Source organism: Rhinolophus ferrumequinum, chromosome 10, assembly GCF_004115265.2.
Source record: "Rhinolophus ferrumequinum isolate MPI-CBG mRhiFer1 chromosome 10, mRhiFer1_v1.p, whole genome shotgun sequence".
Lineage (NCBI taxonomy): Eukaryota > Metazoa > Chordata > Mammalia > Chiroptera > Rhinolophidae > Rhinolophus > Rhinolophus ferrumequinum.
In genome coordinates, this window is record NC_046293.1 from 9124897 (window position 1) to 9140838 (window position 15942).

The following is a 15942-nucleotide window of genomic DNA, read 5'->3' on the forward strand; positions in this document are numbered from 1 at the left end:
CAGGGCTTGAAAAGGAGAAGGGGCTTGGTGAAGGGTGGTGGAGGAAGCAGGTCTTAGAAGCTGCTGACGAACTAGAGGGCTGGGCAGAGGTCCTGCTCTCGTGCTAGACTGGCTACCGACAGAGTGTGGGGGCTGCCGGCTTAGGGGGCTGCGCTAAGCTGTACTGACCCATTTTCACCGCCCAGGGGTGTCCACTGGGCCAAAGCCCCAACTCAGCCACTGCTCCTCACAGGGCTCCTGGCCTTGGCCCCACCCCCTAGTAGCGTCCTGCCCTAAGGGAAGACGAATGACAGACAGACTTGACGCGCAGCAGAGTGGAGGCGGACAAGGTTTATTCTGATCCTCGGGCACACAGGGCTGGTCCAGCCTCCCGGCCGCAGGCAGGCTCCTTCCCGGGCTCCCTGCCCCAGCCGCCGCAGCCACCACCACCACCACCACCGGCCGGCAGCTTCCCGCGAGGCCGAGCGTCCCCGGGGCCGCCCGCAGGGTTCGAGGACGCCGGGCGGATGCGACGGAGGGCTCGGCGAGCGCCCCGGGGGCAGCAGGCGCGATGGCGGCGGTGGCGACCGTAGGGCCACAGGCGGCGGAGGCGCGCGCGGAAGTGGCGCGAGGCGAGCGCGTAGACGAGCGGGTTGAGGCAGGAGTTGGCGTAGGCTAGGCAGTGCGAGGCCAGGCGGCAGGCGTAGGTGGCCGGGCTGAAGGCGAAGCGGCCGTACCAGAAGCAGAGGATGAGCGCATGGTGCGGACCCCAGCAGAGCGCGTAGAGCGCTGCCACGGCCAGCATGGCGCGCCCCGCGCGGCCCGTGGCCCTGCGCCGGGCCTCTGCCGCTGCAGCGCCCGCGGGGCCCACGGCCGCCCACAGGGAGTGCAGCGTGCGCGCGTAGGCCAGGCTCACCACAGCCACCGGCAGCAGGTAGCCGGCGGCGAAGGTGGCCACGTCCAGGGCGCGCCGCTGCGCGTCCTCCCAGGCGGGCACGCAGAGTTCGAGCGCGCCGTAGCGCACCGTGCCGTAGTAGCTGAGGTAGGGCGCTGAGAAGAGCGTCGCCAGCAGCCAGACCAGGCCCACGGCGGCACGGGCGTTGCGCGGGGTGCGCAGGGCCCGCGAGCGCAGCGGGTGCCGCACGGCCAGGTACCTGCGGGTGGGCGCAGTGTCAGCGCGGAGGGCGGGTGGCCAGCTGGCCCGCATCCGCGCCCCCACGGAGACACTGCGCCGGGGACCCGGGGCTGGTGGCCTTGATTTCCGTGTCGGAGCAGTGGGGTTGACCGCGTGACCCGCCTCCCAGGGTGGTGGTGATGAAGGGAGCTGATGCACGAAGCGCTTAGAGCAGTGCCTGGCACCTAGCGGGGGGGTTCGGAGGCCCTGAGAGAAGTGACTTGGCCAAGGTCATCAGCTAGAGAGTGAGCCTGGATTTGACCCCAAGTTTCAAGCCATGAAAACAGGTATGAACACAACCTGGGCCAGGTGTGGACAGTAATAAAGTACCGGAATTCATTCGTGTTCCTTTTGCCATTCATTTCACACTCAGAGAGCACCTACTATGTATGTACCAGGCCCTGTGCTGACACAGAGATGTCCTGGGGAAGCTCACAATAGAGTTGGGGGAAGGGCAGGATGGTCCCCTTAAACACACCCTGCACGTGCCCAGAGACTGGATGGTGCCCGCCAAAGAGCTGTTACTTTCCTCCCACCCATCTCACTTTTTGGTCCCCCATTCTCTCTTTCCTTAGGCCAGTGAGCATCTGTTCAGGCTTTCCCTCCCCAGCCCAGACCCAGCCAGGTCCCGGGCACAGCGCACCTGTCCACTGAGACGGCGGCGAGTGTGAAGCTGCTGGCATACATGGTGAGGTAGATGAGAAGGTGCACGGCTTTACAGACGAGGGCCCCAAAGAGCCAGGCGTCCAGTGTATAGATGGTGGCCTGGAAAGGCACGCAGCACAGGATGAAGCAGAGGTCCGCCACTGCCAGGTTGAGGATGAACAGATCCGTAGTGCTGCCTGGCTCCTGCCAGGCACTCGTGCCGGGCTGCAGCAGCACCGCCAGCACTAGCCCGTTGCCCACGGTGCCCAGCAGGAAGATGAGGGCAAAGACCACAGGCACGGCCACTGCCCCCACACTCCCTGGGTTGTCCAGCGAAACGTTCTGGGCATCAGCCATCTCGCAATCAGATGGTCACCTGGGGAAGAGAAGCTGGAGTCTGATCACTCAAGCCAGAGGTCTAGTTCCCCCATCCTGGGCCTGGCTAGGTCCCCTGGGCTAGAAGCTCTTAAGAGTGGGAGTGGGGAACAGAGCCAAAAGTTATCACTGAGACCCACTGTACAAGCTCATGACACAAGTCACATTGGTGTCTGAGGTGGGTTTCTGTTTCCTAGGGAACAGACCCACAGCCCAGGGTGTGCAGGGCTGATTAGGGAGTTGATGGACATCTAAAGACACAGCCAGAGTGGGGTGAGGACATGGCGGGTGGGGGGAAGGGCAACTTCAACCCCGGGAGCGTGTGTATTTTCCTGATTTCTCAGTGGGGATCCAAAGATCAGGGAAGACTCTTGGACATGGGTCAAGGTCAGCAGAACACGGGTGACACCCCTGCATCACGGAGAGTCCAGTTTAGTGAGAGCCCCACAACGGCACAGCTGGGAAAACCATATAGGTCACTGCCCACTTTTTGCACGAGGAAATCGAGGCTGAGGGGACATGGAAAGCTAAAGATCACACTTTGAGTGGCAGACATGGGGCTGTAGCCATCCTGGCACTCTCCCAGGCTAGAGCACTCATCTGAGAGCCTGTTAACAGGTGATGCCTCTGACAACCTGCGTGTGTGTGCACGCGTGCATTTCTGCGAGCTGTGTCCACCCGCACTCCCATCCCACCCCACAGCCCACATCAGCTACTACCTGTGGATCCCCTAGAAGCCTGGGACCTCTGGGGTGGTGGACAAATTAAGGGCAAAGAAGCCAGGCAGAGGGGAGGGAAGGTTGTATTTTGCACGCCCCGCCCCCCGCCCCCCCCAGCACCCAGCATGCAGAAGACCCCGGAGGTGCTGGATGGGCAACACCCACCTTGACTCTGGGCACTGGACCCCGCTTGATCCTGGGCTCCCTCCTGGCTCGGTGGCTGCCCCGTGGTGCCTCCCTGCAGGTAGAGGTCTGCCTCACTTCTCCCTCTTCTCCTTTTAAGGCCCCTCCTCTGCTGAGCGGGACTTGGGCAGTCCTTCTGGAGTGCCCAATGGCTACCTCCTCCTCAGTCCCTGCTCTCCCCCAGGTGGCATGCTCTTCTGCCTGGCACTTCTCTGCCTTTCTGCGTTGCTTCTGCCTCTTTCTGCAGTGGGTAACCCATTGATCTCGCTGAGATTCGCTTTGTAGTTAACCCCTCCGTGCCCAGGGCCCAGCCCATCCTTGGCCCTCCCACCTCTTCTGGCCCTGCCTGATGACTCCGCCTCCACCTTCCCCCATCCCTGCTCCAATTCAAGCTCAGAAAGGATTTCTAGTCTTGAATGAGGTGTCCGAGTTAGAAAACAAGAATATGAATCTATTTTCTGCAGGCTTCAGATAGGACTCCTCCCCCAGGCCCTGAGAACCCTGAAACCCATCAGCTTCCCAAAGCTTGGTCCAGGGGTCCAGTCTGGCTGGAGACTGGAGGGATTATATGCCTGTCCAGAGTCTGGCTTTAGCTCGAGGGCAATGGGGGAACTAATGAAAGTTCCAGAGCAGGGACATGACCTGCCCATTTTATAAGTAGTTTATTATGGCCTGGAGTGGAAAGGATGGACAGGAGAGGAGTGATTTAATGAGTGAGCCTCTTATCCAGGTAAGAGCCAAAGAAGTTAATAGGTCTTGGGGAATGGTTGATTCACTCACGGGATTCTGGCCTGGCCTGTTGGAGAGGGCCACATGGCGAAACGCTTCCAGAGGGTTACAGGCTAGCACCTGGGGGGCGAGGGCCGTTGGAATTAGCAACAAGGAGGGTGTTGGTAAACTGGACTAGTGGGGACGGAAAGCAGTCTGCAGGAGTTCAGGGAGAAGAGGTAATGGGGACTGTGTGAAGTCTTTCTAGAAGTTGGGAGGGTGGGGAGAATGTCAAGAAGTCTGGGAAAAGAGAAAATTGTCTGAGGAGATGCTAATGAAGCCAGGACTTGTGTTCAAGGCCTGAGGAGCGCGGGGGGGGGGGGGGGGGGACCTCTTTGGAATTGGCTGCTTCAGGCCCTTGGGATTTTCACAGTGCTCAGAGGTGCTTCCCTAAAGCCTGGTGTCACTCACCCCAGATCCAGAGTATCCCCAAATTTGGGAAAGCAGAGACTCACTGAAGATATTAAGAATCATACCTACTCTCCAAACCTGAATGTAGAGGTTATCAGAATTGAATTAAGGAATTGAAATTATTGAATCTTGTGATCACTGAAGGGCAGTACTGTAGGCGTCTAAACTCATGTGGTGGCATTTTATTAGGTTGGTGCAAAAGTAATTGCAGTTTTTACAATTATAACCTTTTAAACCTCAATTACTTTTGCACCAACCTAATATAAGCATTGATAGCTAGAGATCCACAAGCACTCTGTATGAAAGTAAGGCACCAACAGACTGCCAGAATCCTGGACTCAACAAATGTAGCATGCCTGAACTCTGAAAGCCCCTGAGATCCCTGACACACTGTCCCCCCTCCTCCCCTTGGGGGCCCCAGCTCTCCTGGGACGGGCTCTTTATGGTCTCTCATAGTACTAGGTCACAGAGCTCCCAGCAGTGGTGAGACTGAGCTGCTGATGTGATAGCAGAGGCCCAGGCAAGGAGGGGAGGACCGAGGCGAGTACAGAAGGCCCAGCCGGGGAGCGGGCAGGAAGGGCGCAGTCATGCCCAGCTCTACACACCCCTGGCACCACCTCCTCCCCTTGCTCCAATTGCTGCTCCTGATGGCCACAGCTTGAACCCCATGCCTCACACAGAGGACATAAACGACACGCCCTGGGAGCCAGCAGCAGGCAACCAGCCGCAACTGCCATATCCAAGCCAAAGCATGTGGCCTGGAGCTGCTGCTGCTGCACCCGCTGCAGCCTCTTACAACCCCTTCTGGATGGTGGCGGACCAGGCGCGTGCAGCTCTGCACGCCAGTTGACCACGCAGTGTGCTACCGCGGCCAGCTAGCCCAGGATGTTGCGACGTTGGCACTGCCCATGCCGTTGGCTGAAGAGCGCCACCCCAGCAGCAGCACCTGAGAGCTGCAGGAGGAGGCAACATACACACTCTGCCACTGGCTGGTGAACCTGGGCCTGGTGTTCTGGCCCCGCCGGGCACACGGCACCCACTGTAGTCGTTCCCACGCAGTTGCTCTTGGCCACCAGGTATTATCATCTGCCATCCTAAACAGACCATGCATATCAAGCTGCTGGTTGGGCTTGGGGCTGCCACAGTATGCCTGGAACCATGTGCCCTATCTCATGGTGGTGGCATGTAAGTGTTCTTGCCTATGACGTGGCCACAGTAGCCCCCTGCCCCTGGCTGCATCCCCCCAGCACTTGGAGCTCCTGAACCCCAGCCTCAAGCTCCTCCGGATCACAAGCAAGGAATCCCCAAATCCCAGCATTAAGATCCTGCAGGACTGGGCCGCAGGTGGTGCAGATTACCCATCCTAAGAAATCCAGGCTAAAGGGCGGGCTGGGAGTGCGGAGCGCCAGAGACCTGGTCCTAGTGCCCTGCTGTTAACGAAGGGCCTTTTTATCCTTCCTCCTCTACCCACAGCAAACTACCAGCTTCCCAAGGCCACACCATCCTGAGGCTGGGAACTTGGTGACTCAGAAGCCATCCCCCACCCCCACCAGGTGCCCATAAGGCTGGGGGTGGAGAGCAATGGAGAAAGGACCAGGGGCACCGACTGTGGGAAGGGGTTGTCGTCTTTAGCAGGGGTGCAGCGAGCCTTTGCGGAAGACAAAGGCATGTGGGGCCTTGCCCGCAGAGTCCAAGGCCCGGAGTCTGGGGGGGCGGGGCTATAGTGACCGGAGCCTGAGTTCACTGCGCCCCCTGGCGGCTGATCATCGGGCCAGTAGGCTTTGGGATGAGCCAGCTGGGAAGGGCCCCAGACATCCATGTAACACCCACCCACTCTTGGTACAGCGAGGAAAACTGAGGCATACACAGGAGATGGGGCCTGCCCAAGGCCACAGAGTCAGGGACAAGGTGGGCTAGAACACAGGGTTCCAGACTGTCAGGCATCTCTCCAGTAGTGCCCCACATTCTTTCCTTTGAGGCCTGAATCCTCTGCCTCTCCTCCCAAACATGGATTTGGGTGACTAGCCCCTGCTTATCTGGGCAGCTGTAGGCCATGCTTTGGATGGGGAGCAGAGGACGAAGTGTTCACTAAAGCTAGACTCTGGAGGCTGTGGAGAGCAGGGGTTCGGGGGTGGGTGGTATAGGAAAGGGACTGCAGGGTTGGAGCTCACCTGCCCTCTACAGCAGCACAGAACCCAGCTGAGCAGACAATGGCCCCTGCTGTATTACCCCAGCTGCCTGGGTCTTAACTGGGGGAAGGTGGTCAGCTCTGAGGCTATGACAGTCCTCAGGAACCTGCCTGCAGAGCCCCAGCTTCTGCCTGCTTGTTCAGTCAGTCAGAGAGCAGGTTAGCCTGCTCAGAGAGAATAAAGCAGACCAACAGGTAACAACCAATTTCCACACTGTTGCTTCACACACAGCCACAAGCACAGGACTTGCCCCAGCACGACCCCAGGACTCTGACAGGGCTCAGAGCCTCTGGACTTTTGTCGCTGTGGAGCGAGGGGGACCTTGGCTCTGCTTGTCACAACCCAGGGCTCAGGACAGTGCCCCGTGCAGCCGCCCCACCTCCACGAAGGCGTCCACGCAGCGGTCGATGTCCTCCTCGCTGTGCACTGCTGAGATCTGAACCCGGATCCGGGCCTTGCCCTTGGGAACCACTGGGTAGCTGAACCCGATGACAAAGATGCCTGGGAAGGTAGAGGGTCATCGTGGGGCTCTCTAGAGCCAAGCAGGCTTTGGGGCATGATATACAGCTCCCACTTTCCAGAGGATCACAGAGGGCAAGGAAGCTGAGCAAGGTATCTCAGACGGGACTGCCTCATGGCCTGGGGTTTTCAAGCTTGGACAGACACATGGTCTCACAGGGGTAGTAGGGTGGTGAAAAGGGAGCGTGTTCAGTCAGGGGTTCCCCCCTCTTCCCTACATCGGGTCCCTCTTGTCCCGGTTCCCTTACCTCTCTTTAACATGTCATCTGCCATGCAAGAGGCCAGCCGAGCATCACCCAGCATCACGGGGCAGATGGGGTGATTGGCTCCTGAGATGGTGAAGCCAGCAGCCTCCATCTTACTGCGGAACCTGTGGGCGCAAGCAAGTTGCTGGGGGTGGGGGGGGGTCTATGGAACATTCACCCCTGCTCTTGAAGGGCATGTGACCCAAGATCTGTGCCCAAGTCTGCAGGGAGGACCAACAAAGATAGAGATGTAGACGCAGAGAGTCAGATGGGGCACCAGACAGAGGAACAAGCAGACAGGATTACCCAAGATGAAGAAACACAGGGTCATTCAAGGACATGTGCCAAGCGATGGAAGGAAGAGGCTGAGACAGGCAGCTCTCAGCTAAGAGAGCGGAGCTGAGTCTCAGTGCAACCTGCTAGGGCTGTGGTGTGGGCAGCAGCAGAACCTGTAGGTATGGAGCTACGGGCTGGGCAGGCACACAGGGGCAGTGCTCACCAGCGCCCCCACCCCACCCTTCCCCACCCCTGCCAGGGACCACACCGCTGGGTCTTGGTGGCCATAGACTGTACAATGGCGTTATTCTCCATGAGCAGGTCCAGGGCCTTGGAGGCACAGCCAACGACGGCAGGTGGCAGGCTGTTGGAGAAGAGGTAGGGCCGGGAGCGCTGCCGTAGCAGGGATATCAGGGCCCTAGGCCCTGTCGTGTAGCCCCCTGAAAACAAGGGCAGAGGTTAGGGTAGTCGGCGGCTGGAAGCCAGAGCCTACCCCAATGCCTTCCTGAGAGTATAATCCATGCGGCCCTCTTCTATGCAGCCACAGGTTTTCCTCCCCACCTTCCCTGAGACCCCAGGGGCACGACCCTGCAGGCACCTGACGCTCCTCCCAGCGCCTTCCCCAGTGTGGAGTTGATGATGGTGACCTGGTCCATCATGCCCAGCAGCTCATCCGTGCCCCTGCAAAGGAAGCTGCCACTGCCACCACTGGCCACCTGAGTACCCAGCTATTGGGTGCTGGGGGATGGCCTCCTGGTTTCCCCACCCACCCTTACAACCCCAACCCAAGTCCTTGGGTGTCCCTTGTTCCCACCGTCCTGTAGCCCCCAGGAAGCCAGTGGCGTGACATTCATCCACAAAGACTAGGGCACCGTATCGAGAGGCGAGGAGGCAGATCTCTTTCAGGGGCGCAATGTCACCATCCATGGAAAAGGCCCCGTCAGTGGCCACCAGGCGTAGTCGATGCTTCTGCAGGGAGGACAGGGACAGGTGGCAGCTGGTATCGCAAGCTGGGCCAAACCACACAGCCTCTGTGCTGCTTGGGGCTCTAAGGGCTCAGCTTGCCCAGTGCCCGGCACAGAGGTGATCACGTAAGTACTACTGAACTGGGGCGGGGATATCTTCTCCCTCATCTATGCCTCTCTGAGCCTTACCCGTCTCATCCAGGGCAGTCTGGAGCCACACTTAGCCCTGGGCAGTGAGAAGGCTGTCAGTCTGCCCTTCAGACGGGCAGGGTGGGGTGGAGCCAGTTCTTTCCATAAGCTTATCCCACCACTCTGCCTACTAGAGGTCTGCCACACATATGGTGCCTGATAAAACTCAAGGCAGCATGGCACCATGGAATAAAGCTTGGATCTGAGGGATTTGGGTTCAAAGCTTGGTTGTTTCAGACTTTCAGGCTGTTTGTCTGTGAGTGCAAAATTGGCCTCTTCAAGCATCCCTTCCTTCACCAGGGGACAGCTGAGGATAAGCGCAATCTTTGTCCCTGGATCCCCTGGGCCTCGCCCCACCTGGGCCTCCTGCAGCTTGGCCTCCAGGTCGGCCATGTCCAGGTGGCGGTAGCGGTACTTGTGGGCCTTGCACAGACGGATGCCATCGATGATGGAGGCATGGTTCAGCTCGTCTGACACAACTGCATCCTCTGGTGTCAGTAGGGCCTGGAGGAAGGCAGTTGGAGTAGAGCCATCACCCAACCACCTTGGGGATCTCCCTCCCCTATGACTCCCCTTGAGCCCAAATATCACTGCCAGCCAGGACATCTCTCTGGGCAGGGAGGCAAGGGGCCCTCTGCCTCTGTGACCCCAGAGCCCCAGGACTAGGCTGAACTAGGGCCCTGCTCTAGGGAGAGCAGGTGAGAACATATTTAGCGAGTGCCTGGCCGCTGCTACCCCCAGCCTTCCAGCTGATGTAGGTTAACCCCCAAATACCCTGGAAGCTGGCCTCCCTGCAAGCCTCAGGATTCCTCGTGGAGCATCTATTTGGCCCAAACTGAGTTCCATAAGAAGTGGGCACTGGAGCCTCGAGCCCTGACTCTGGCATCCTGCCAGGTTCTGACTGCGCACTCCCAAGGCGCAGCCTAGCAGGCTTCACCAACTCCCACCCACAGCCTCCACACACCTCAAAGAGGCCAGCGTTGGCATCAAAACAGCTGGGATAGAGGATGGCATCCTCCCGCTGGTGGAAGCGGGCTAGCTTTGCTTCTAGATCCTTGTGGATGCTCTGAAGAAAGCGAGTGAAACAAGTGTTAATGCCTACGGGACCACATGGGATAAGCCCTGGGGACAGAGGCTTAGAAGGCGTGCAGCTTTGGCCTCTCCTTTCCTCACCACAAGGGTTCCTCATGGTTGTCAGGAATTAAGGGCTTGCTAGGTGTCCTTTCCTGGTTGGCTCTTCTTTTTGTAATAGGAGTTGGGTGGTAGAATTATGGGTGCTGATGGCAAAGGAACGTGTTTTCTTGGTATCAAACTGAATGCCTTTTTTGGTTGCTTCATGGCAAAGAAAAGGATTACATAAGAAACTCTAAGTTCATTTGGGCCTTGAATTCTTACATTTGAAAGCTGTCCAGTCTGCGTGAGAGTTTTGTTGGAAAGTGTCCTGGCTGGGAGTCAGGAATTCCACATCTGACATTCATTTCACCCTCACCTTTCTGAGAGGACAGGTAATAGAAATCACAAGTAGACAGGAGCATGGGCTCTTGAGCCAGGCCCATGGGTTCAAATCCCACGACAGCCTGTGTTCCCTTGAATACGTCACTTCCCTTCTCTGGGCTTCAGTGTTCTCATCTTTTTAACAGGGACTAACATAGCACCTATCACTTAGGATTGTTATGAGCATTAATGAGTTAATATTTGTAATATTCTTAAAACAGTACCTGACACCCAGTAAACACAATGAATTTCATGTTTCATGTAAGTTTATTTTATAATATTTACAAAATAATAACCAACATTTATTGAGCACTACTATGTGTCAGGTACTGTTCCAAGCATTTTTACATGTATTAACTCTTTAATTTGTACAGATCCTATCAAGTACTATTATCCCCATTTTATCAATGAAGGGATTATGGCACAGAGAGGTTAAGGCACTTGCCCACAGTAACAGAGCCAATAAAAGGTGGTGCTGGGAACTGAGCACAGGCAGAACAGTTTCAGAACCCTCGATCTCAATCCCTGCCTTTTATTTTTCCTTTCCCGTAGTGGGACAGGCGAACTCTGTTCTGCAGGTGGGGAAATGAATGCTCAGAGTGGTAAAGTTTCTTGTCCAAAGCTTCACAGCAAAACAGAAGGCTGAACACAGTCTTTCTAGTGGACAGCTCAGGGATGGGATGAGCTGAGCTGTCTAAACCAGCCCTGCTGACTGTGCGAAGCAGACAGCTGGGGTGGGTGCCCAATGCTGGGGACAAGGCCCCCTTCCACCCCAGCAACACTTGCTGTGTACCTGGGTTCCACAGATGAAGCGGACAGAGCTAAGGCCGGCTCCAAACTCCTCCAGGGCCTGCAGACCTGCCTGGATCACTTCGGGATGGCTGCACAGGCCCAGATAATTGTTGGCACAGAAGTTAAGGATTCCTGAGGTGGAGGACAGGGAGCAGACACAGCAGCTCAAGGCCCCGGGGAAGGGCCAGAGGAGGTGTCAGTGCTAGGCCCTGGGGAAGCAGAGAGTAAATGAACCCGGATTTACCCTTAAAGAGGCAACAACCACACAGTATGATCTGTTCAGAGGCAGAGGCCAGGATGGGGAGCTGGGGGCCCCTCAGAGGCACCAAATCCACCAGCTACAGGAGAGGAAGGGTCAGGAAAAGACTCTCAGAGCAGTGCCTTGAAGGATGAGAAATTTAAACTCTGGCTCTGAATTCCCCACGAGGAGGAACCCAGCCTTGCCTAACAAGCTTCTCCTGTTCCCTTGGATCACCAGAAAGTCATCATCTGGGTCTTGGTTTCCTCGTGGATAAAAGAGAGTTGGGTCAGATGCCTGCCGCGGTCCTCAAACTCCACAACTGACTTTAACTGCCTGGTATAGAAGTGGACCCTGAATAGACCTGGACCCTGAATGATAAAAGCCCAGTGAACACAGCTGGCCAGAAGAGGAAACAGGCCTGAGGAGGGCAAGGTGCAAGCAGACCAGGAGCAGCAGAAACAGGATGAGCATGCGAGTCTCCTAATTTCCCATCTTTTGACCTGCTCCAAGCTTTCCCTGGAAGGAAGGCAGGGATTTCCTGGGGCTTCCATCTTACCAATGAGTGCAAAGCACTAAGGATTCCATGCCTATTTCTTGGGCAGAAGGCAGGTTTGGGGGCCTGTTTACAACCAACACCCAACTTGGGCCTGGCACAGACAAGAGGCGCTGTGACCAATGGTTAGAAACGAGGGAGGCCCAGTGGGCCAATTCATGGTGTGACTTCTGCAGAGGCCTCCAGCCCCTTTGGCCAGGAAGTTGGCCTCTCTGGCCCATTAGGTGACCTTCCAGCTCTGATATACCAGAGGACCTGGATCAAAGCCCAGCTCTGCCTGCAGCTGGCTGGGGACTTCGGGGCAGCCCACTTCACGTCTCTGAGCTTCAGCTTCATTTGTAAAACGGGATTAGTCATTCCTATGTTTGGAGGTTTGCAAGAGTCCACGTGCAGTAATTGGTAGAGGCTTGCACAAAGTAGCAGTTCCAGAAATGCGGGGTTTCTTGCTGCGCCTTCCCACTACCCTCCCTTGAAAGAGTACGGTGGAACTCAGCTGTGTGTATCTCTTTTTTTCTCATGTTCTTCCAGGACTGGGTTTCCGTCCAGTCCTGCACTCTGAGTCAAACCGGTGCTCAAGGGCGAATCACCTCCCTCCGTGGAAACGGGTTTGACCAGGTTAGCGTTATCACTGGAAAGCCGTAAAGTCGGCCTGATAGCTGGGAAAGGGGCCAGTGGCTACGTGTGCAGGGGCTCCCGCCGCCCACTGCCTTCAGGACCTCCATTCAGCGCAAGCCTCCATACCGCCCTCTAACACCCAGCCCCGTCCGACGACTCCCGCGTGGGGGAATTACCTCCGGAGACGTTTTCCACGTGGATGCGCGGCCCCTGGCGCGACGTGATGACCCGCTCGCTCTTCCAGGTGCCAGCCTCGCGGATTCCTTCCAGCTCCTTCTCCAGAATGCCACGCAACTGAGCCAGGGCTGAGTGCGCGCGGTGGCCGCGGGAGAGCGCCGCGCGGAGGGCGCAGCCACTCCACATCGCGCTCAACTCCACTGCCTCACGCGAGCGCGCCTGCCCCGAACCCTTAAGCAACGCAGCGGCGTCACGTGACCGGGGGCCCGGCCCATGCAGCCAATCAGAGTGAGAGTGCCTCCTTAGAAGGGCGAAGAGGCGGGCCAAAAGGCGGGCTCAGGGCTGGGTGGGCGGGGCCAGGAGGGATGCGCAGAGGACGAAAGTGGATTGATTTGTAAGTTACGAGACTGGAGCGGTCCGTGAGGGGGAGGGGAGGCGACGCGGCAGAGCGAGGCAAGCATGGCCCAGCCTACCAGACCCCCCAGCATTCCCTTTGCCTGCTTACACACCCACCTCTCGCAAGGAACGGAGGTGCTCTGTACCCCAAAGGCAGGAACAGCCAGGATCACATTGTTCCCTCCAGCCCTGAGATTTCCGTTTCTGTGGAGCTCTTGGAACCCTCCCCCCCATTATCAGGTGTAAACGCCCCAGATTTCCCCCACTGCTGGCCCGCCGAATTGCTCCGCCTTCTCCAAATCTTAGAAGTGAGGAAAAATATCGCTCAGGTTTTGTCCTTTTTCAATTTTTATTTTAAAGTTTTGAAGTTACAAAGACAGCAAATTCTTCCCGGCACAAATAACAGTTGTTTAAAAAAAAGGGGGGGGACAACGCGCAATTGCGCGTTTTCCTATTTTATGAGAAAGACGACTGTACAGAATTTTTCTCCCAGCTCCCGGGGGTGAAACGAAGTGCTAGCTCTAGATAGGTATATACACATTTACACGCACACAGACCTAGCTCTGTAAAACTACTTAGCAATTCAAAATCGACTGCAGTATGTCTTACTGTCCACTCCCCGCCCACTACCCCTCCCCCATCTACCACTACTTAGAAAAGACTCAGAAGTAAAGAGGTCGGGAGGTTTTTAAATGGTGGTGGCAGGGCTGGAGCCCCACCAGACTACCAAGCAAAGCCACCTCTTATACGCGAGGAACCAAAAACCAAGGGAAAAAGAAAGTCTTCCTACGATACAATTCAATTGTGTGGAAAAAACCCAAATTTCAACAGGGCATACTGAGGCACTTGGCTGACTGACTCCCCACCCTTCCTCCAAAGTTTCCACTCCCATTTAACAGACTTTTGGAAGCCACAAGGACACCCCCACCCCACCCCATGGCTAGTTTCCAGCTGAGAGAAGCCACAGCTTCTGAGACCAGCTGTCACATTGACACGCCCCCCACCCTAGCCCCTTCCTTAGGACAATAGGGAGGCCACATGGCAGACTAAGAGAAGTGAGGAAACCGGATTTGGACCCCCAACCCCAATGCTCACTTGAGAGATGGAAGTCAGGCCAGGGAGGGTTTATTCCACCTCCCTCCTTTGCATCCAGCTGCTGCCACCCCTTCTCCCCGCCAAGGCTCTGAAACTCACAAGGGTTGCTCAACTTAAGAAAACTAGCTCCTCTTAAATATACTCCTACAAACCATATAATTCCTGGGCTCCCTCTCATCTAGCCAGAACAAGCTGCCTTCCCGATTTCCACTTTTATCTTCATAGCAAACAAACCTCCCAACTAAAAACACAAACCCACCCCAAACCCTAAACCCATAAGTAGATTAATAACAAATTAACAAAACAAAACATAAGTACATTCTCATCATTACAGAGATGAGACTGCTGTCGCTGTCCTTGCACAACCGGTTAAGGAAAAATGAACTATTCCCTAATTTCTGAGGAATCCAAATTCTGTCTCTTACAAAGTCAGAATAGAAAGGGGCAAGGGGCTACAGATGAGTAAGAGAAGAAAAAAGTATTTACAGAAAATAGGAGACAGACAGGAGTGTCCACAAGAAAGGCTTCACTGTCACTTCTTCTTGCTGGCCCTCTTGGCACTGGACTTGGCTTTGGGCTTCACTGGTTTGGCCTTCTTAGGCTTGGATGCCTTGACTGGCTTGGCCTTGACAGTCTTGGGTTTTTTGGTTTTCTTGGGCGTGGCAGCCGGCTTCTTCTTGGCCTTCTTGACTGGGGTGGCTTTGGGCTTCTTGCTAGGAGCTTTGGAGGCAGCCTTCTTGGGCTTGGCTGCCTTCTTTGGCGTGGCCACCTTCTTGACTTCCTTCTTCGTCTTCTTGAAGGCCACTGACCTCTTGGGCTCGTCGCTCTTGGCTAGCCGGAAGGACCCCGAGGCACCCACTCCTTTGGTCTGCTTGAGGACCCCGGTGGTAACCAAACGCTTGATGGACAACTTGATCTGGGAGTCAGCGTTCTCACCCACCTTGTAGTGGCTCTTGATGTACTTCTGGATGGACTGGCGCGAGGAACCAGCGCGGTTCTTCTCCGCCTGGATGGCAGCCACGATCATGTCTGAGTACTTGGGGTGGTCTGTGGACTTCTTGGAGGCCTTGGCCCGCTTGGGCTTGGCCGCAGGGGTGGACGTGGAGTTCTCGGTCATGGTGGCCTGCCTCGTTCTGCTGTTGAAGAAGGCGCCTTCAAAAGGGCCAGCCCCCGTCCGAGGCCAAGGAAATCCTGACTTGGGATCGGCTCTCGCGCCCCTGACTCCCAGGCCAGTGCAGAGCCCGGCTCTCGGGGACCTGGCTAGAGTCCTGGGAGGACTTGCTGCGCCGGGTCTGCTTTGCCCAGACCCGCCGGATGATCGGTCGGTCTCGGCGCCGGGCTCCGGCTCAGGCTCTGGTTCTTGCCGCCACCGCCACCGCCACCGTTCCCGCTGCCTCTCTTTTCCCAGCTCCGCGTCTGGCGCTCGGGCGGCGCATCCGGGTATTTAGCGGCGGCGGGCGGACCGCGGTGAGGACAGGGCTGCTGGCTGCCTGCTCCCGGCCCAGAATGGCGCCGCGCCGCCGCCATCTGTGTTTCTTCCGCCGAGCAAATCCGACCTTTCCCCTCGGCCCGGGCCTTCCCGCTCCCCGCTGCCGCTCGGGGTCGCTGCCCGGCTCCCTGGGCTCCCCCGCCAGGCGGCCCGCCGGCCCGGCCGCCGCCCCCCGAGACCGCCAGGAGCCTCAAACGGCGCCAAGGACCGCCGATGCACCGGCACATTTCCCCTTTGCGGGGGGCTCGCTCTGCGGGGCCGGGGAGCCCAGATGCGGGAAACCCCCCGTAGCAAAGCCCCCCCCTGGGGCTACCGGGGACTCCGCTCCTGGGCCGCTGCGGTGTCCCCCAGCCCGTCGGAGTGGCCGGAAAGCGGCCCCAACTAACACACGCAGCCCCGAGCCGGGCGACTCCCAGCCGGGCCGAGCCGGGACAGGGGGGAGGGGTCGCTCCC

General features: G+C 57.4%; 3 protein-coding genes across 3 annotated transcripts; all 3 read right to left on the minus strand.

Annotated features, from left to right (window-relative positions):
* Window positions 1–309: 309 nt before the first annotated feature.
* On the minus strand, window positions 310–6886 carry GALR3 (galanin receptor 3). Its single transcript, XM_033118620.1, has 4 exons — window positions 6823–6886; window positions 3058–3130; window positions 1797–2174; window positions 310–1133 (listed from the first exon to the last, which is right to left on the minus strand). The coding sequence occupies exons 3-4, from the start codon at window positions 2153–2155 to the stop codon at window positions 332–334; spliced, it is 1161 nt and encodes a 386-aa protein (XP_032974511.1). The 5' UTR covers window positions 2156–2174; window positions 3058–3130; window positions 6823–6886; the 3' UTR covers window positions 310–331.
* GCAT (glycine C-acetyltransferase) lies at window positions 6639–12727 on the minus strand. Its single transcript, XM_033118619.1, has 9 exons — window positions 12509–12727; window positions 10925–11055; window positions 9602–9703; window positions 8995–9141; window positions 8298–8452; window positions 8082–8164; window positions 7752–7923; window positions 7211–7332; window positions 6639–6944 (listed from the first exon to the last, which is right to left on the minus strand). Exons 1-9 carry the CDS (start codon window positions 12693–12695, stop codon window positions 6793–6795), a joined length of 1251 nt encoding a protein of 416 aa, XP_032974510.1. The 5' UTR covers window positions 12696–12727; the 3' UTR covers window positions 6639–6792.
* A 508-nt stretch (window positions 12728–13235) lies between these two features.
* On the minus strand, window positions 13236–15421 carry LOC117029310 (histone H1.0). The gene has a single exon (XM_033118493.1). The coding sequence runs from the start codon at window positions 15115–15117 to the stop codon at window positions 14533–14535; it is 585 nt and encodes a 194-aa protein (XP_032974384.1). The 5' UTR covers window positions 15118–15421; the 3' UTR covers window positions 13236–14532.
* Between the last annotated feature and the right edge of the window lie 521 nt (window positions 15422–15942).

Coding starts and splice junctions, on each gene's coding strand:
- GCAT (XM_033118619.1), bottom strand. CDS start 12,695: ATGTGGAGTGGCTGCGCCCTCCGCGCGGCGCTCTCCCGCGGCCACCGC. Junction 11,056..12,508: donor CGTGGAAAACGTCTCCGGAG/GTAATTCCCCCA, acceptor CCTCCACCTCAG/GAATCCTTAACTTCTGTGCC. Junction 9,704..10,924: donor GCTTCATCTGTGGAACCCAG/GTACACAGCAAG, acceptor CGCTTTCTTCAG/AGCATCCACAAGGATCTAGA.
- LOC117029310 (XM_033118493.1), bottom strand. CDS start 15,117: ATGACCGAGAACTCCACGTCCACCCCTGCGGCCAAGCCCAAGCGGGCC.
- GALR3 (XM_033118620.1), bottom strand. CDS start 2,155: ATGGCTGATGCCCAGAACGTTTCGCTGGACAACCCAGGGAGTGTGGGG. Junction 1,134..1,796: donor GCCGCCGTCTCAGTGGACAG/GTGCGCTGTGCC, acceptor GCCCACCCGCAG/GTACCTGGCCGTGCGGCACC.